At 45.8% G+C, this 19,569-nt stretch overlaps 6 protein-coding genes across 6 annotated transcripts; 3 read left to right on the top strand and 3 right to left on the bottom strand.

Moving 5' to 3' along the window:
* Nucleotides 1–409: 409 nt before the first annotated feature.
* N7495_009316 (putative phosphatidylserine decarboxylase Psd2) lies at nucleotides 410–4,162 on the top strand (the record flags this gene model as incomplete). The annotated part of the gene is made up of 7 exons (XM_057211967.1): nucleotides 410–559; nucleotides 666–710; nucleotides 779–994; nucleotides 1,060–1,477; nucleotides 1,551–3,131; nucleotides 3,185–3,936; nucleotides 3,992–4,162. The coding sequence occupies 7 exons, from the start codon at nucleotides 410–412 to the stop codon at nucleotides 4,160–4,162; spliced, it is 3,333 nt and encodes a 1,110-aa protein (XP_057058830.1).
* A 756-nt stretch (nucleotides 4,163–4,918) lies between these two features.
* N7495_009315 (Mis12-Mtw1 family protein) lies at nucleotides 4,919–6,766 on the top strand (the record flags this gene model as incomplete). Its single annotated transcript, XM_057211966.1, has 5 exons — nucleotides 4,919–5,114; nucleotides 5,193–5,732; nucleotides 5,793–5,960; nucleotides 6,013–6,181; nucleotides 6,238–6,766. 5 exons carry the CDS (start codon nucleotides 4,919–4,921, stop codon nucleotides 6,764–6,766), a joined length of 1,602 nt encoding a protein of 533 aa, XP_057058829.1.
* Nucleotides 6,767–7,320: 554 nt separating this feature from the next.
* Nucleotides 7,321–8,167, bottom strand: N7495_009314 (uncharacterized protein; the record flags this gene model as incomplete). Its single annotated transcript, XM_057211965.1, has 2 exons — nucleotides 7,321–7,607; nucleotides 7,693–8,167. 2 exons carry the CDS (start codon nucleotides 8,165–8,167, stop codon nucleotides 7,321–7,323), a joined length of 762 nt encoding a protein of 253 aa, XP_057058828.1.
* Nucleotides 8,168–8,493: 326 nt separating this feature from the next.
* Nucleotides 8,494–10,622, bottom strand: N7495_009313 (uncharacterized protein; the record flags this gene model as incomplete). The annotated part of the gene is made up of 4 exons (XM_057211964.1): nucleotides 8,494–9,374; nucleotides 9,437–9,881; nucleotides 10,139–10,371; nucleotides 10,490–10,622. The coding sequence occupies 4 exons, from the start codon at nucleotides 10,620–10,622 to the stop codon at nucleotides 8,494–8,496; spliced, it is 1,692 nt and encodes a 563-aa protein (XP_057058827.1).
* A 1,298-nt stretch (nucleotides 10,623–11,920) lies between these two features.
* Nucleotides 11,921–15,137, top strand: N7495_009312 (ATP-binding protein; the record flags this gene model as incomplete). Its single annotated transcript, XM_057211963.1, has 8 exons — nucleotides 11,921–11,981; nucleotides 12,036–12,319; nucleotides 12,370–13,602; nucleotides 13,672–13,972; nucleotides 14,033–14,257; nucleotides 14,314–14,517; nucleotides 14,581–14,865; nucleotides 14,920–15,137. 8 exons carry the CDS (start codon nucleotides 11,921–11,923, stop codon nucleotides 15,135–15,137), a joined length of 2,811 nt encoding a protein of 936 aa, XP_057058826.1.
* A 1,348-nt stretch (nucleotides 15,138–16,485) lies between these two features.
* N7495_009311 (uncharacterized protein) lies at nucleotides 16,486–19,222 on the bottom strand (the record flags this gene model as incomplete). Its single annotated transcript, XM_057211962.1, has 2 exons — nucleotides 16,486–16,493; nucleotides 16,540–19,222. 2 exons carry the CDS (start codon nucleotides 19,220–19,222, stop codon nucleotides 16,486–16,488), a joined length of 2,691 nt encoding a protein of 896 aa, XP_057058825.1.
* Nucleotides 19,223–19,569: the final 347 nt, after the last annotated feature.

Genomic DNA, 19,569 nt, shown 5'->3' with positions numbered 1-19,569 from the left:
GGGAAAAGTGGAAAGTGTGGAGTTCAATGCAACTGACGTCTTATGAAGAAGAAGCTCCAATACGACAACTTTCCTTTTTACTTCCCTTTTACTTCCCTTTGACTTCCCCCTTATAGCTTCCTCTCTTTAAACCCAAGAAGAGAACAAGGCTCATCCCCTGACTTCATTCCGTGGCAACTTCCTCCAAATACACGGTACCTGGTACATTGTGAGGATCAATTTGAGGATCGTCCCGAAGATTCACCAAGATCTCAGATCGAACTCTGGGGTCCTTAAGCCACAGTCGATCAACGACTAGGGCATGTAAAGCCACTCTCGATCTCCTGACTTGTTTTTTTTGCTCTCTCAAGGTCCTTGTCCCCCTCTTCTCTATCGCCACTTTCAACCTCACTAGGCTCCAGCTTCCGTCATGGTCCGATTGCCCATACCACAGCGACTCAACTCGCGCCTGTCTACAAGAAGCGCGTCATCAACACCAGGACAGAGCAGAAGTGTCAGTCCCATTAGATCCATGGATCCTAATTTTAAGCCTCTACTGCTTAAGGTCACTGTGATTCGGGTATGCTGTTGGAAAATACCTCCCCCCCCCCCCACTTCTAGGCAACCATCAATTCCGTCCATCCATCCCAACAACCATCAGCTAATTGGAGCGTGCTTTTGAATAGGGAAGAAATCTTGCTGCAAAGGATAGGAGTGGCACCAGTGATCCGGTAAGCAATCCTCTGAACAGGGACCTTCCCCGAAAACCAACCAAGCTCGCTGAGACAATGGACTATAGTACTTGGTGGTCACATTGGGGGACTCGAGACAGTCGACGCCGACAATATCCAAAACCTTAAACCCGGAATGGAAGGTGTCGTTCGAAATGCCCGTCGGGGGTGTACCTCTGTTGGAATGTATTTGTTGGGACCATGATCGGTTTGGCAAGGACTATATGGGTGAGTTCGACATTCCACTGGAAGATATCTTCGAGGATGGCAAGGTGGAGCAAGAAGTAAGTCTTTTATTCCTGCAAGACTGGCTGGGAATGGAATGGCTGACTCGAGAATAATCACACAGCCACAATGGTATACCCTGAAATCGAAACGTGCCTCAAATCGGACCAAGAAGAAGAAAGACAACAATGTCTCGGGCGAGATTTTACTGCAATTCTCGCTCTCAGACTCTTCAAACCCTACCGCTTCGCCAGCAGACACCTACCTCAAATTCAAAAACTTGGTATGCGCGAGCGAGGAGGATGAGGAACAAATCAGAAATATGGACATGGATGATCTCGTCGATGAAGAGACATCGGACGAGACTGATGACCTGTCGAAGCCCGAGATTGTTGAAAAACGTCGTCGCCGGCTTCGTCTAGCTCGTCTGCGACGCAAATCCCTAGCAGCTCGAGCGTATCAGTTTTCCGGTGGCACGAGTGTGCAGGGTATTGTGTTCATGGAGGTTGTGAAAGTGATTGACCTTCCTCCTGAGCGAAATGGTATGTTTCTTAAAATCTGATGAATTGTTCTTCTCGGATCATCAGCCAGCTTCGACCCACTAACCTACAACAGTGACACGTACATCATTTGATATGGACCCTTTCGTTGTAACTTCCCTCGGAAGGAAAACACTCAGAACACCAGTTATCCGTCACAACTTGAACCCAGTATTTAACGAGAAGATGGTGTTCCAGGTGATGCGGCACGAGCAGTTCTACTCGATCGGTTTCACAGTAATGGACCGCGACAAGTTCTCGGGTAATGACTTTGTCGCATCCGCCAACTTTCCTCTACAGACTCTCATTCAATCTGCCCCAAAGACAGATCCAGAGACGGGTTTGTACCAGTTCATAGAGACTGACGAACCGGGCCCCGGTGCCAAGTACAGTCCTCGCATTGCTCTCAGCCCCTCGCTGTCGACATCAAGTCTCCCCAAGTTGGCCCGTCCAGCACTAGATTCACGAAATAACTCTGCTGCTTCTATCACCACTCGATCAACACTGGATCCGCGAAACGCTTCTATCCCCCCTCGGCCAACGTTAGACTCGCAGAATTCTGCCGCTTCTCTCTCCAGTCACCCCACCAACCCTCCGCCTACCTCTGCGCCAGAAGAAGCTGGCCTAGGACTGGATAGTGGTTCTACTCTAACAATTCCAGCCATATCCGCTGTGTCGTACGATGATGATGAGCAGCTCCCACCCGCGGACGATGAAGGATTGCGAGAATATCCAATTCCTCTCACAATGAAGAATCGGGAGCGTTGGGAAGACAAGCACTCACCCGTACTCTATGTCAGAGCCAAATACCTACCTTACCGTGCCCTTCGCCAGCAGTTCTGGAGATTGATGCTGAAGCAATATGACGCGGACGAAAGCGGCCGGATTGATAAGGTGGAAATGACCACTATGCTCGATACGCTTGGCTCCACTCTGAAGGAGTCAACGATCGACTCTTTCTTCAAGCGATTCAGTGCTGAAAATCAACCCAGCGAGACTGCTGACCTGACCTTTGACCAGGCTTTGATATGCCTGGAAGATCTTCTACTCGCACTACACAAGAAGAACGATGCTCGTCCCAAGAGATCGGCATTCGAACCGTCGTCTGTTGGAAGCCAAGAAAGCCAGGAAAGCCAAGAAAGTGAGGAACAATCAGGCAGCGATGACCTCGCTTTAGACCCCCGCACCATTCAGCAGTCTTATGCTGACCCGAACATGATAGCGACCTCGACTATATCTAGTGGTGACTCGAACTCCGACGAACTGCGGCCCGACGACCTCAGAGATGGAGGGGGTGAGGAACATGTTGTGGAAATCCGCGAATGTCCTCTCTGCCACCAGCCTCGGCTTTCAAAGCGGTCAGATGCCGATATCATCACTCATATTGCAACCTGTGCTAGCCGTGACTGGCGACAGGTCGACAATCTGGTGATGGGTGGCTTTGTGACCTCGAGCCAGGCGCAGCGTAAATGGTACTCTAAGGTGATCACCAAGATCTCATATGGTGGCTACAAACTTGGAGCAAACTCTGCAAACATCCTCGTCCAAGATCGGATCACAGGCCAGATCAATGAAGAGCGTATGAGCGTCTATGTTCGACTCGGAATTCGCTTACTCTATAAGGGTCTCAAGAGTCGGGATATGGAGAAGAAGAGAAGTAGGTTCTGAAATTGGGAAAGTTGATGTTATGCTAACAAATGTCGTATTTAGTTCGTCGTGTATTGCGCTCTCTCAGTATTAAACAAGGCCGAAAGTATGATGACCCTGCGTCGGCCACTCAGATTCGAGATTTCATCAATTTCCATCAGCTGAATATGGACGAGGTTTTGCTTCCCATTGAGCAATTCCGTACATTCAACGAATTCTTCTACCGTGCTCTTAAACCCAGCGCCCGGCCTTGTGCAGCTCCAGAAGAGCCTAGAATTGTTGTATCCCCGGCCGACTGCCGCTCCGTGGTCTTTGATAAACTCGAAGATGCGACCAGCATCTGGGTGAAGGGCCGAGAATTCTCGATCGCGAGGTTACTGGGCAACGCCTACCCAGATGACGTTTCGCGGTATAAGAACGGTGCCGTCGGAGTCTTCCGCCTGGCACCGCAGGATTACCACCGTTTCCACATTCCCGTTGATGGTATCATGGGAGAGCCTAAGACCATAGAGGGCGAGTACTACACCGTGAATCCGATGGCTATTCGCTCAGCCTTGGATGTTTACGGTGAGAACGTGCGCGTTCTCGTTCCGATTGACTCCGTTGCGCATGGCCGCGTCATGGTCATCTGCGTGGGAGCCATGATGGTCGGCAGTACAGTCATCACCCGCAAAGCAGGCGAAAAGGTCAGCCGAGCAGAGGAACTAGGCTACTTCAAGTTCGGTGGCAGCACTCTCCTTGTACTATTTGAGGAGGGTGTTTGCAAGTTCGACAAGGATCTCGTGGACAACTCCAAGGGCCCATTAGAAACTTTGGTAGGCACCTTTCTTCGATACGCATTGTAAGTATATACGGCTAACCGAATAATAGATCCGAGTAGGCATGTCCGTGGGCCACCACCCTGACATCCCTGAATTCGAACCAGACATGTCCAAAGAAGCAGACCAAATCACAGCGGAAGACATACAAGATGCCAACCGACGTATCGCAGGTAGCACAGGCGGACCCACAACACATGATCCAACGTTACTTTCTCCATGATCAGCATCAATCTAGAGTCCATCGCTCACCTCTCGCTGTCTATGTAGACAACTTGTTTTGAGCGGATCGCACTCCGTATGGCTCCTTAATCGTTTCATGCCACACCCATAGCGAATTTCATCTGCATCTGCTGCCCAAGTGCTCTCTCTGGGGAGAGTATCTGTCTCTGGTGGCTTTTATACACCTAAAATGCTTTCTAATTATTAAAATATTTTCAGTGGTTTCAATATTATTTATCTCCTGGGACCATGCATATCAGTGCACCTTGAAATAGTCAATCTGAAAGCCTCATAGGCTAACATACTAGTAAATAAGAAGGCTCACCTAGTAGCTAGATGTGTATGTTGAGAACTGGCGGTAGCTATGCAGGAGAGATTCCATCTTTCAACCTTGGGTAGCGAAACTTTTACTTGATCCATCTTCGATTCGCATCATCTACCAGAATGTCGCGTTCGAGAAGAAACCAGGAGCATAACAATATCGCAGTCCACTTTCTCCCTCTTAGTAAGCAAATCTGACCAACCACAAATCTTGAAACACCCAAAGCGGATAGTGCCCGCCAACCAAAACAACCGCGTGCTCGAATCTCTCCAACCCACCTTCTGCGCTCCCTTGCCGCCCGCAGCTCGAAACTCATCGCGGGCGAAACTGACTAAGGCGCATGTGCAAATCAATCTCCAATATTCAGCCTGATCCGGGCCCAGTTCCAACCAGCTCGAGCAGGCATCCTCCATCTGTCCGTCACGTACTCTTGACATGACCGCTGTCACGGCTGTGACCAAAACAAAGCGCCGCGAATCGCTTGTGACAATTGGCATGCCGGCATACTCACAGTCGCGTCCTCTGCCCGCATCCGGGCGAGGAAGTAAGAAGGAAGGACGAACGACGCGACTTAGTGCGACGCAGCAGGGGCTGGAAGAGATTACAAGTAACGATAGTAAACGCAAAGCTGGTGAGTGGCACAGATCATTGGCCTCGCTAGGGAGAGCATAACTTCGTAAGAAAAGAAACTAATGAGTCCTCCCTTCAGATTACGATGAGGATTCCGATGGGTTCCTATTCACTCGAGTACCGCAAAAAAAGTCGAAGCCGTCAGTGGATCCAGCGCTAGAAAAACTACAATCAGAATCGGAAAATGCACCTCCAAAATCAACACCACGGCGAGGTCGGCCGAAGAAACAGAAAGTTGGAGACTCTGCGACACCTTCGACGGAGACAGTGCGTGGACTTCCGACCAGATCGACGAAGGGAGCTGGAAATACGGGAAATGCCGAATCAGTATCGAAATCAGCTAATACGGCGCGCTCATTACCAACTCACGACACGACTCCAGATGCTCCTCCAAAAAATAAGAGCAAGAGAGGACGACCTCATAAGAGACCGAGCGACGCGAACGGGGTCACTCCACAAAGACCTGAGGGGACGAAGATTGCCTTACCACCAGCTGATACCCCTGTCATCGAGCGGAATAAAGAGTTAAGAGGAGCTAAAGGAAAAGGACGACGGCGAAGCAGTGTAGCGATGCGAGGACGGAGAGCTAGTTCTCTGATTGACTCGGGGACTTCAAATGGTAGGGATTTACGCAAAAGCATTCGACGCGACAAACGCTAACTGGGACTTGGTTTGATAGCTTTACCACATCGAGAAGTTGGCACAGCTGATTTCTATAAACACATTGCCGATGAGGGTCTCCCTGAACCGCGAAGGATGCGTCAGCTTCTTATATGGTGCGCAACACGCGCATTGGGCAACAAGCCGGCAGTGGCTGATGCTGAAGATCAGAGCTCGCGTCTAGCAGGTAATTCCCCTATTCAGCTTTGTGAACTAGTTTGGTACTGACAAGGTCATAGCTCGTGTCATTCAAGAGGAGTTGCTAAATGAATTCTCGTCCAATGCCGATCTTTCCAACTGGTTCAATCGTGAAGATGTCAACCCCCCGAAAGTGGTCGTGAAAAAACCGAATCCAAGAAATGTACAGAACACTGATAAAATCAAACAACTGGAAGAGCAAATACAAAAGTGCGTCAATACATGGTTCTTTCTTGAAGGACTCGAAGCTAACATGATTTGGACAGACTCCAAAAGGAGAAACAGTCTCTGAACGCACTTCTTAAACAACCAGCAATTCCTCCCATCACCGAACCGGACCTCCAAGATTCAACAAAATCAAAACAACCACGCAAATCATCACCCGACCATATAAATCCCTCTCTCCTTGATCCTTCTCAACATCATATTCTCGCATCCCTTCAACCTTCAGCATCGATATCAGAAGGAGACTCTTCAATACGACCACCCATGAGCCCATCTACAGTTTCCGCACGTCTATCTAAAACAACGTCTAAACTTGCTCCAACGCTAGACACATTCGCTGACGGCATCCACGACATCGAGCTATATCGATCAACCGCGGATGCCGTGTCATCACGAATACTACGCATATGCGCCGAGCGTCTTGAAGAGCGCGACGCTCAAAGACAACTACAGCTCCTGTCGATGGAAAGCGAAGACAGTGACCAGCAAGTAAGGACAATACGAAAAGAGCGGCCTCGAGAAGACATAGGCTTGATTCTAGGGGCACTAAGTCGAGTCGAGAGACGATAGTGACAAAGCTCCGCGTATTCAATCATTCCGAGTTTCAATTCTTTTTTCTCTAGCGAGTTTTTCATTTTATCCAACTCTTTCTTGTTCTTTTATTTTTTTTCTCTATATTCTCCTCCCCTGAAACCCACGGCGGGATATGTATGGCCACAGGCTGGCTTTGATTTGATGACGATCTGACGAACCTGCCTTTTTCTTCGACTGAGATGGACTATGGTTCTAGGCAATTAGCAGGTATGGTCTTGCAATTGGCAAGCAATGGAGTTTGAGGCGTTTTGTCTGATATACCGAGGAGGAAAGAATCTGGGAGGCTTTCTTTTTCTTCATTTCTTAGCTAGCATCTTTAATAGATCAGCCTGTACTTAGTGGAAATGGCACTGTCCAAGCGGACTTGAACTTAGTAAATACATTAATCATAAACTGTAATATGGAAACAGGTAACAGAAGTATTATGTACAGTGCCCGGTATCAAGTCTAGCGCAATATGTTCAGTAGCCGCTCTTTTAAGCAGCTTATACTTACAAGATTATTAGACAAATCAAAGCCATTATACACACTTAATGAAGAAGCATTAAAAGCAACGGTAGCGCGACAACGAGGGACTGTCGCAAGCTCAGGGAGTGGACTGCAGCGCTCTTCTTCGTGCGTTCAGCTTCATAGGTGTAGTAAAGACTAGCAGCGGTCTGCGTACCCAAGATATCGCTAGCAGTAGTGGTGGGCACACTAGCCTTGTTCGAAACCGAGTACTCATGAGCAACGGCATAAAACCCCGTCGTTTGGGGATTGGCATTACAGTAAGTGCTCGAGACGGCGGAGAGATAAGTCTCCGGAAACCAATGATAGCCTATGGAAAGTGTTAGCATTAGAAACTGAATTTACAGATCTAGTTCCATGACTCAATGTCTAAGAAACATTGAAATGATAGTTACCTTCAATACCACCATGATCCCGGAAACACTCCTGACAACCAGTCGCCGAATCAAAGAAAGGATAGATTTCACAAAAGCACTTTTGCTGAGCATCCCAGTCGCCCGAATAAGTCTGTAGACCTGAGAGCTTCCCGTTCGTGTTCTGGTAGTAGCAGTTCGCATTTATCGCCGCCTGCCGTTTACACGGGGCCTGATCGATCTGGTACGTTGGTTGCGCGATTGTAGGGTTTTGACCAATAGAAAGATCTGTGTCCCTGCGTGCATTCTGACTATGGTGCGGGAGATTTCTATAAGGTAGGTAGCATTCGTTGTATAGGTCTATGTCGAGGTTTGTGAGGCCACTATTTTGGGAGACGAAGAATTTCTGCACGTAGTCTGGATTGGGAAATACAGGGTAGTTGGTGGAAGTGGCTGATGAGGAGGTTGCGCTTGTTCCTAGATTGTATGTTGCGGTTAAAGCTGTTGAGGTGGCCATTTTTGAGCTGTCTTTTGCTTGGAGATGTCTAGGTATGCGTCCATGGTTATAAAGGGGAATGTTTGGGTCAAGATAAGATTTTATTGTTTGGCAGCGGATTTGCTGATTGGGTGGTGTTTTCAGCCCCATATGGACCCGTGGACCCCTTATTGTTGATTCGTATATAAAGGGCTTCGTTGGCCAATCAGAAAACTCGGAAAAACGGGACGAGTACATTCTTCTTCTTTTGAGTTATATTTTAGTAACTATTATTGCCGTTTGAACATATCTATACTTTTCTTCATTGGTATCGTAGAAGAGTGGAGTGTGAATTAAAGTTTAGCGTTTTATCCGGACATTTGAATATTGCGATTATGCATCCTCCCCTTCGTCTGGTGAAAAGTCTTATTAGAAAGAACCTTGCTTTCCATGCTAACGGTTTCCGAAAGCGGCCTCGACTGCCCTGGTGTAGTGAAAAGTACCCGCAAAGGCCACTTGGAGTTCTTCACACGAGAAAATACCACGTCGACAAACTCTCTGCACATTTCACACGCACCACCTTCAAGAAGGTTGATCCCAGAGATAATAAAGTATCCCAGTGAAGATGTTTCCTCTAACAAATAACTCAGAAGTTCTAAACTGGAGCTCCAGCGCTCCTCGGACTTCGTAATTCGATCAAGCATATCCCGGCGGAGAATTAACTCATCGTTCGGATGCTGAAATTGTAGCAGCTGCCATATCAAACTATAGGCCATCGCCAGAACAGCAGCTTTGTCCTCGAAGCCTTCGAACCCGGGCACTTTATTGGGACAAGGTCTTTGGCAGATGTATGAGATGAATTGGGCCTTGGCTTGTATAGCAGACCAGATTACCCCGTACGCCACGAGGTCTGCGCTGTTTTGTGGACCAGGCTCATACGGGCTGATAACCCAGAGTATGAGGTCGTTGCCAGATGTTGCGGTTGCCCATTTACCAAGTATGCGGATGATAAGTGGCTCGGCGACAAGTCGTCCTGCTTGAAGCGCCAGTCGGATTCCGTCACTACCTCCTACTTGGTCAATTAGTATTTGGAGATGCTGACATAGTTGCTCGGCCTCGGCTCTAGTTATCACTTTGGGGACAGTAGTAGTCTCTGTGAATTCCGTTGCTTCTATCGTCAGGACCTCGCTAGATATAGTTTCAATAGTCCCTGAAGCTGCTTGGAGCTGTGCACGCTCGATTCGATCCACTAGTCACCACATAGATGTTAAAAACGGAGTGGGCTTGGTGTTGTGGAAAGGAATTCCATACCACGATCCCCCATCTGCAAGAGGAATTCGTACATCTTCCTTCCAACCTCATTATTCTCCTTTCGACTCTGTAGCACTTGTGCTATAATCAAATCCGCCGAATCAGTAATCGCTGGTAGTAGGCTTTTCGTTTCCCGTGCATTCTCAATTGAGGCCTGGTTGTCAAGGAGTTGAATAGAACGTTGAACTTTATTCATTGTTCCTTGGAAAGTTGATGTGAATTTGGAATTGAAAGAGTCTAGTATCTTAGATCCTTTCGATTTCAGATACCAGCAGGCCACTTCGATAAAAAAATCGAAGTATTGCTCATATATCTCAGACAATCGCTCTTTCATAGCTATATTTGTGTACAAATCAAGCCAGCTCGTGCAGATAGCGATACGCTCGGATAGGTCCGCAATGTATGATGAAAGCTGTTCTGCGATGGTTGAGTAGTTGACCGAGGCCTTGAGATAGAAAGTTAGATGGGTTAGTGGGTTTACGGTTTGTGGGAGTTCACCTGGATGATCATCGAGACAGCACCACAAAGGGTAGATATGTAGTCAGATTGATTGGAGAAACATTGGAAGATTTGTCTATGCAAGTCGAGTTTCTGACAAATTTTGATAAAGTTTGTCGCTGCCTAGGATATTCTTTGTCAATAGCCAACTCTAAATTCATATTTCTCTTCCCAGGCTGTCTATAGGAAATATGGATAGCTCACCTTGCTATTTGATTTTTTCCATTTCTCCTCTAGATCATTTGTGATTGAACTGACTTGATTCACTGTCATTCCCTGACTATTGCCAATTTCCTGGACTAGTTGCTTCTCAGCATCATTTTGATTGAATCTTCCCCAAATCCTCAATTTCTTCTTCTCAGACTCCTCTTTCTGTTCGACGGACTTGAAAAACTCGTTGCATTTGTCTTGAAGGGTTTGACGGGCAATCTCAACTCCTGTAAATAAGCTAGATGAAGGCTATCAGTCTCTTCCATGATACTTCTTCCAAGGTTATCCGTCGGCAGTACCTTTCGATTGGCTGTTGATAGTAAGTGCGGTACATGCGTACCCTACCTTGCATCTCCATCTCCATGTCTAAGTCTTCTTGGTATGACTTTGTCTGGACCGCTAGATCCGAATCCGGCTTAAGCTCGGAAGTGAACCGACGCACAACTATGGGCCGTGGTGAGTCCTGTTCGGTGCTCATGATCTTTTCTTGCCAAGTTATTCCTGAAATCTCAAGTGCAGTGTCAAAGAAATGCTAGGACTGACGAAGACTTGATCAAATTGACGAGTCCCTTGATAAGGTAACCTTGGATGCCTGCTCTATTAAGAGATATGAGCCGTCAACAGACCTATTCAGGCCCACTCACACTGATACTGAGTTCGGCTACACCGATGAATTGGATTTTAGATATTTGAAATTGCTATATTTGTTACTTGACCGTGACTAATGGTGGTCAGGTGCGTCACAGGGGGGCTTATAATCTGGTGCGTTGTAACCTCCGCTAATACTTTAGGCTAACTGTGGCTGTCAGATAATCAGCACTAAAATCGCACTTATAGTAGTGTATATGCTTATTGGACAGAAGTATTTGGGAATCCGTGTACTGAATCCGCCCAGAGACATCCCTGTATACTCTACGGAGTCAAAATTACTGGATATATAAAGATAAACAAGATAGAGCACCTAGGCAGCAATCAATAACTCTAAGACTGGAAATATGTCGATAGTACTCCAGCCCTAGAGGCATCGTCCATTACCTCGGCATAAGTCCATAAACCAAAACCAAAAAGAGTCTGCATAAAAATTGACTTAGGTACAGTTGCCCCTTTACAGATCGGTTACAATGATACTGAAGCCCCTCCCGAGTTCTGTGATGAAATTACTTATCGATATCAAAAGAAAATATGCAACTTCAGCGAACCGAGACCAAACCCCGCTTCACTGTAAACGCCCCGGGTCAGCTGAAACGCAAAGGAAGAAAAGGTCACCCAGTCACTTGATGGGATACAGTTTCTAGATTTCTGAGGAATAGAAATGCTAATGAACCTAATAAATGATAGACAGCCTTCTTTACCCTTTTGAGCCAATGCCACATGAACTACTGAAAGAAGTCCAATGTTACAATATCAAGCGGCTTACCCACATAATACCCAGGTGGCATTGGGCTGAGATGCATAGGCCAAAATAGCTCACAATAAAGCATATACGAACTACATTGTGGTATTGAGCCTCTTTCGGACTATACACTATCTTCGGGATATGTGACCGCATCATGCATCCAATTATCATCAGATATTGAAGGGTGGGATTTTGAGATGTAGCCCATTGAGTTCAATCTTATCAGAAATTTGAAATATCAAGCTATAAATATTTAGAACAACTTCCTTGAAACACTGTTAAATACTTTCTGATATTCCACCTGCTGCAGTTCCAAGAACAGGCCCGTTCCCTGGAGAGCTCATAATAAACTTTTCTTCATTTTTGAAGGGACGGTACTGATGGAAGATACTGTATTGATCAATACTTTAATTGGAAGTACGAGTGACAACACACTGAAATGTAAGCATGAAAAGACAGATATGAATGCTGCAGAATTTCTAACAGCCGACTTAGTGATTGCGAGAAAAGACGACTGGGCTTCTACCGATATGGTCAGTTCAAGCGAGAAGCTGGATCATGGGGAGAACTCTGGTAATTTAGACGTTCCCGACGTTAATAGAGACAATAAGATGAAGGAGCAGCCTCTTGAAGGAGGTAATAATGAGAGTGAAACTCAGTCTAGCGGATGTGGTAGTGCAGCTCTACCACAGTATACGGAAGATCAACCACAAATTGTATTCATCGACCCAGTCGGTACTCGCTGGACTTTTCCATACGAGGCGGCTAAGACCTGGAGTGTTTGTCTTACGCAATACTCATTTTCTCGTTGATTATTAACTATTGGCAGGGTGTCAAGAAACTGATCAAATCCGTTTTTCTCGATATATATGTCCCCAATAGAGTCTCAGATCTACTTGACATGGAGACAAAGGGCCCCACTGATAATTTCTCAATTATTCAAATCAAACCTGGATCCTCCAAGGTCTTGCGCAGTCACTGGGAAAGTTTGGTGTTACCAGGCTGGGAATTCAAGATTGAGTTTACTAGGGTCGACATTTTGGATTGTATCCGCGAAGAAAAAGAGGATATGGAGAGAGACAGTGATAAGGAATCTGTCGCACCAGCCGAGGATATAAACAAGATAGTCTATGTGGCACATTATTTGACCCCAGACGAGGACGGTGACTATAGAAGCAGCAGCACTCGGCGCAAAGAAGAAAGGGTTAAACCTACAGAAGGTTCTGAAATTCAGATTCGCAAATCCGTTCTTGAAGAGTACAGAGAGGTGTACTTTAGCAACCCACATGCCATCAACTTGGATGAAATGGTAGATACAATCGGTATCCCTGTTCTCTACATTCACTCGCCAATTCTTCTGGATGCTCTTCGAGCTATCATTGATTTCCAATCAATCCCGGATAAGTTTACGCCAAAGGAATTTCGAGCGAAATCTACTATCAGCGATCTTGGCCTGGGGCGTTTTGTGTACCCTTTCGTCGACCTTCATCACTATCAAGAGAAACTTCTTGGATACCGGAAGGTGGTAAAAGAAAGCCATGATGACGAATACCATGTAGTTTGTGTGGAGCATATTAATATCTTGAATGAATATCTAGAAGGACTGACAGAGCTTGGCTTGAAAGATGCCGAGCGTCTTGCTAGTGGCTCGGTTCCAAAAACAACTTTTACGACTCTGTGGCTCCTGCTCAAGCCTGGTTCAGATGTTTACGTTCGTGAAAAGGGGAAGCTGAATGCATATGTGATTGAATCATTTGAAGGTGGAATCAAATGGGATTCTCCATCAGAGCGTTCGGACCCATACACTGTCGACGTCTGGAATCTCAACTTTGATGGGCAGTATTTGACCCGATCTGTCAAGACTATCACTATTCCTGTGTTTGATAACGATCGTGAGATAAACTCATTGCCTATATTCCCAGTTCGGTTCCACGTCGATGAAGACCCTCAGAACCCTCTATATCAGCAGTTGGTGGATAGAGGGAAACGATTTGTGGAAGTGATGAGAAAGCCTTCATTTCAAGAGTACAATGGACCAAGTAAGCTGCAAGGTATCCGCACCGTGAGTTGAATTCCATGAATGACTTCGTCCCTTTTCAAGAATTTTCATCCGGGTCTCACAACGGCATAGTTTAATCAAGCGAGAGTCGTTATCGACCATCAGAGTCTGCCATGGAACTCTATTGATGATCCAAATGCTCACACACCATGTGAAAACTTCGTCGGTTATGAGCTGGGTGAACGAACAAGAACTGCACGATGCCCATGTCAATCATGCGAGACCAAGAACCCACGCAAAAATGGTGTAGAGCGTCGCGTATTCGACGACTATGATGATATTGATCTTAGCTCAAGAGAAACCTTAGATGATCACCAATATCTCCTTTGCTGGTCACATGTTTATGGGTTTGTGTTAAAGGACCGTGTCTGGGGTAAGTGGAGCCAACCTTCCCACTTGGTATGATATCAAGTAGCTGATATTTATGAGCTAGATGTCCTGGAGGTCTCTGGCTTGAGAGATCCGAAGATAGACAAGGACATTATCGATTCGCTAGTACTGAAGCCGGACAGCAACAAATACTTGATCAAAGCAGTCTGTGAGATATTTGGGGGAACATACCCTCAAACATTCTCTGCAGATTTTGTTCGGGGAAAAGGAGAAGGACAGATATTGTTGCTTCATGGCCCCCCAGGGACAGGGAAAACTCTGACGGCTGGTATAGAAAATATTGAAGAAACAAAGATATAAAAAGTCTAAGCTAACTTTTCGCAGAGTCTGTCGCAGAGTATACAGGTCGCCCTCTGCTGAGTATTACTGCTGCTGATCTGGGCCATGAGCCAGAGCGACTGGAGAGCAACTTGCTTCGATTCTTCAGAAACGCAAGGAAATGGAACGCGATAGTGCTTCTTGACGAAGCTGACGTGTATCTTGAGACACGCTCTTCTCAAGACCTTCGGCGGAACAGCATTGTATCCAGTAAGTCATTCCAGCCCTGCTGCAATAACATTACGCACAGAAATCATTCTTACCTCTAATTAGTTTTTCTCCGGGCTCTTGATTATTTTGAGGGCCTTCTTTTTCTCACAACTAACCGCGTCGGAAGCTTTGATGAAGCGTTCATGTCACGAATCCATGTGCAGATCGGATACGACCCTCTCGATGATGACTCGAGGAGAAAGATCTGGGAAGGTTATTTCAAAAAGCTAAGCAAAAACCATGAAGATGGAGGCCAGCTCATTCGCTACAATTACGATGCCAAGGAGTATGTTCGTCGAGAGAGGGATCTTCGAGTCCTCAAATGGAATGGTCGCGAGATACGGAACGGTAAGTAGTTATCGACCCATTTAGTTGTCAACTTGACGCTAATACAGCCTAAAGCCTTCCAAACAGCCGTTGCGCTGGCGTGCTTCCAGGCAAAACATGAAGGTAATTCCGTTCCTGAGCTGACGGAAGATCATCTTCGCCAAGTGGTCACCATGTCACACAACTTCAAGAGTTATCTTAAGGCAGTTCGTGGGGCCGAAGAGGAAAATGCTTATCTTACGCGAGTAAGAAATGACACGACCAAAGCTTCAGAGGGAAAGGTTCTAAGCTAGTTGATAATAGAGGCTGAAATTACATTTGTAGGTTGATTTTACTGAAATCTTTTGGTTTCTAGGTGAAGATAAAATATAAAATAAAAAAAGATGTTCGTGAGAATAGCATGGGTTACCATGAAAGAGATCCCAACCGGGGATTTGATATATTCCTCGAATAGTGTATCAATGCAGTGGGTACAAAAGAAGAGTGCTCAGGGGTATTTTCGCCATGCAGGCCTGAAATAGAGGTTTGTTATGCATAACTAAGACCCGTCCCTTGCAGGAACGCCTTGGCCGCTTAGGAACAACAGTTTTAGACCCCTAATTAACAATCCTAGCCATACCTTCTAGAGTAGCACAGTACTGAAATTCATTAGATCAACTAAAGAGGCGCCGAGTTTAGGTTGTATTTAACCAAAGCCTGAAGCTTGACCTGTACTACAGGATAGGAGTGTGTTCTTTAGCATCATCAAAAGTGAGGGCTGAAACAATACATATATCTCAATGTATGATTAGCATAATAAAACGAGACCTATACAAGTATACTGAAGAATTTTTTCAAAAAAAGAATTAAAATTCTACAAAACTATTGAAGAAGTGATTTTCAGATAGTGCTGTGAAATTCATGTCGTCTATTGGAATGGCATCTTCAGCGCCTCATTTATCTGATCAAATTTCCAAATGAGTTTTAAAAGAGCAATCCGTTCTCCTCTCAAAGCTCCTTGCCAGATCTTGCGTATTTCGTCATTCTTATCATTATCGCTGGCCAGGAATTTGCCCAGTTTTGAAGAATAACTCATAAGCCAAACTTTGCGTGTCAGATAAGCCCAGCGCAAGTGAGCCCATAGGGTCAAAGGAAACAACAGGATTTGAAAAGCTGCAACACCAATAAAAGCCCTATCGATTGTTCCCCAACCGGTATACTTTGCTTTCCAGCCGATGAGAAAAAGAACTTCACATATTGGAAAGACAAAACAACTGCAAACAAACCCAAGGAAAGTAGACAAGAATCCACTAGACTCGTGCATGTAATTAGGTTTCGTGCTTTGGGTGTTCTTTTCCTTCTGGAGAAATAGTCTTGCACATAGACGAAGACCCCAGTCACCAAGAGGAAAGGCTCCAAACCATACACCGATAAGGAGAAGGGAAGTCACAATGTCGGAAGGTGCCAAAACCCCTGCTGCCACACGTGACACATGAGAAACATCCTCACCAACCAGTGCCATGAAAAGTCCTATCCTAGCGAGGCATAGTAAGAGATGAAGAATAGAAGGGATAACTGTGAATGCTTCTCGAAAACCCAATAACTCTTCTTTCGTCAGTAAATATTGACGATTGATATATGTAACACTGGAATTCGGGGGCTCTAAGATACTGTTAACACAACGAAAGCAAAACGTATCTGGGGGTGATCTCCTACCGCAAAGTAAGATAATCTTTGACCAATCCAAATCCCTGTCGCTATTGATATCCATAGTAGACACCGATATCACTGGCAACTGGGAGCAAAGCTCTCTTATTCTTTCATCATTGGCCTTTCCAGGTTGCGACACTGAGATAGAAGATAAGTATGTCGCATGGATCTTCTTTGGGAGCTGCCTGCTAGAGAACCAACGCCTATGATTGGGCTCTTCGTTGGGAGCTTGGTTGACTTCAAGGCAACATCCTGCAAACCATTTACCATCCAACTTTGGATTCCCTGGTGCCGGCTTGTCATTCTCCCACGTGAGAGTATGAGTATCAATAATTAAAATGGCTTGTCCACTCGTTTTATGAGATGGGGCAGAATGGATGCGAATAATCCATACCTCTTTATTATGAACCACTCTCAGCCACTGGGTTTGTGCCTGTATATGTGGAATCACCATCACAGCTGGGTTCTGCTGCCCCACAGGGAGCTCAAAAGTTATTTGATCTTTACTGGGGGATAATTTACCACGAAATTCCGGTTTCAGAGGATAGATAGGACCAGAATCGAAGTCTTTAGCACTTCTTTGGATCCACTTGTCTGGTCCATTTTGAATGAAAGAGCCAGTGGAAAGATTCTTTTTGCAGGGATCGAAGAGTAGCGATAACGGAACATCAGAAAAGCTCCAAAGTATAGCCTTCAATCTCTCATCAGAATCAATCTTAAAGACGTCATCTGGCGACATCTGTAAAGACATTGCAAGTATATACATCCGGTCCTTGTCATTTGAGCATGATCGCCGAAGTAACTCATTCCAGACCGATATAAAAGGCTTAGAGCTTGCGAAGAAAGCTGGCGGATGGAGATCTGGCTTGTCGTATAGCTGATTTATAGTTCTCTGAATTGAAGACCCGACAGAAGCTTCCGGCAAATCATCCCAGTGTAGCGGAAAGAACCAGGATTGGTGAATCAGGCGCTGTAAGTCGTGGCAGAGCCATCGCTCAATCATCCCCGAAAACGTTGTCTCTGAATAAGGATCAATTACTGAGGCAGATACTATTTTCTGCAGAGTACGTCCATCTCGACGGATAAATTGGCTCCAATCTCTCGAATCAAGGACTATATCTCGAGGATTGAAGAATCCATTCTGAAGTTTCACGTAGCATAGTGAGCCCTGACCCTCTTTGTAGGTCCAAGCCCTACTTGCCCAGTTGCAGCCTTGAAATAGAGCTAGAATCTCTGGCATCTGACATGTGTCACGCCTCAGACGCTGCATTTCTCTATCTAGTATCATGACTTGCATCGCACCTGCGAAGACGGCCGAGATTTGGCTGACTGTGGTAGACCGAAGATCTTCAGGGATGTCAACAAGACCACATAGCGCATGCTTAGCTGGGATACAGAGAATATCCAGCCAAAATAGATCATAAGGCTCATTCCTGGAGTAAATACCTGGTATACTCCATGGTGACAGGGTTTCCCGTCTATTAAAAGCCAAATGTGACATTGTCTCCCCACGATGATTCGGAAGATTGGAAATGCTTTCAATAATCGAATCTAGCTGGCACTGCCAGATGCTATTGTCGTGAGAGTTTCCTAGGCCGTCGGACCAGACGTGAGAGACAGCAACGTATCTGCTATCCACTCTTGCGGGAACAATTTTCAATTTCGCATGGCCATCATGTTCATTTTTCTCGAATTTGACAAGCGGAATTTTCCCATCCTTAAGGATGTCTATCACATCTTGAATTGGAGGAGCCACCTTGGAGCAACTTTCGTTCTTGTGTGATGTGTGTTGTGGATTAAATATAATTTCATCTTCCTTTAGTGAACAACATTTTGCCGGATTGCTGCATTGCGGAGGGGTTTGTGGACCCTCCACACAATTCTTTGCCGCCATACATATTAAATCGGTGCAGGATCCATGGTCTAGCTTGGGAACACGAGTACGATTTATCTGGGACATGTAGTAGAGGGTCAAATACCCAACGCTTCTCGCAGTGGCCTGGATAGTCGAAGGACACCACCCGTTTTTTTCAAGACGGTCGATGATGAGGAGTAGTGAACCCTGTACCCCATCCTTTATGTTTGACTTGTTGCTCACATTTTCCAATGAAGCAACCCATGGCCACTTCTTATGTTGATAGGGTTTCTGTAAAGGATTGTTGTAAATCAATTCCCTTCCGGTGTTTCTGGGGTACCATTGTCTTTCTTGATCATCAATAATCAGAGCAAGTAAAGCATCGCAAAGAACCAGTGTAGACAAAGCGACCTCTGGCACAGGGCTGCAATTTCCATTGGGAAGACCCTCCAGCTTCAAAACTTGTAACCTTGTGCGTGCTAAGACTTGTTCACTCCGGCGAAAACAGCAGCGCAGATGGTACCGTTCATAGTCACCATAAATGCTATTAGCGACCATATCAAGACAGACGAACTGGTGGCCTTTGATTTCCTTTGCAAAACTGTTGACTTGAATCTCCTCGTCTAGGTAATTGGCCAATAGTCCGAAGAAAAACCGCGACTGAATATAAAAGGCAATTTCCTTCGCGGATGAAAAGGTGGGAAGCTTCTTCTCGGCTTCTAAGAGACGTTTCTCAAGATTGCCGGGCTGTGATATCTCGTACGGCATATCAACTAGGAGAGGAACGTTCACCGGGTCTGGCTTTGAATGGTTGGGCTGTGGCACTAAGTCCATTATGGGAAATTTCTGAACTGACGATGGTTTGAATCCTACAAAATTCTAGAAGAAAAAAAAACGGAAACATAAAATCAAGAGCCCAGTACACCATAATAAATAAATCTTAGATTCCAAGCATCTATGACAAACAATTCTAAGATGCCTAGTAACTTATCAGCTCCATGTACCTCTTACATAACAACTTGTTGAGATAGTCACTTCCAGAGATCCCTATTGGTCGATTTGTTTCACCCCTGCTTGCGTGGTCGATGGTAAGTGGCTATGCCCAGTCACAAGGCGATCTTTTCCATGATTTGGAAGAACGTAGGCAAATTTGGGCAGACAATGCCTAACCTGTTTTCGTT

Source organism: Penicillium taxi, assembly GCF_028828555.1.
Source record: "Penicillium taxi strain IBT 34144 chromosome Unknown utg000006l_segment0_segment0, whole genome shotgun sequence".
Lineage (NCBI taxonomy): Eukaryota > Fungi > Ascomycota > Eurotiomycetes > Eurotiales > Aspergillaceae > Penicillium > Penicillium taxi.
This window is presented reverse-complemented; position numbering and strand designations above follow the sequence as displayed.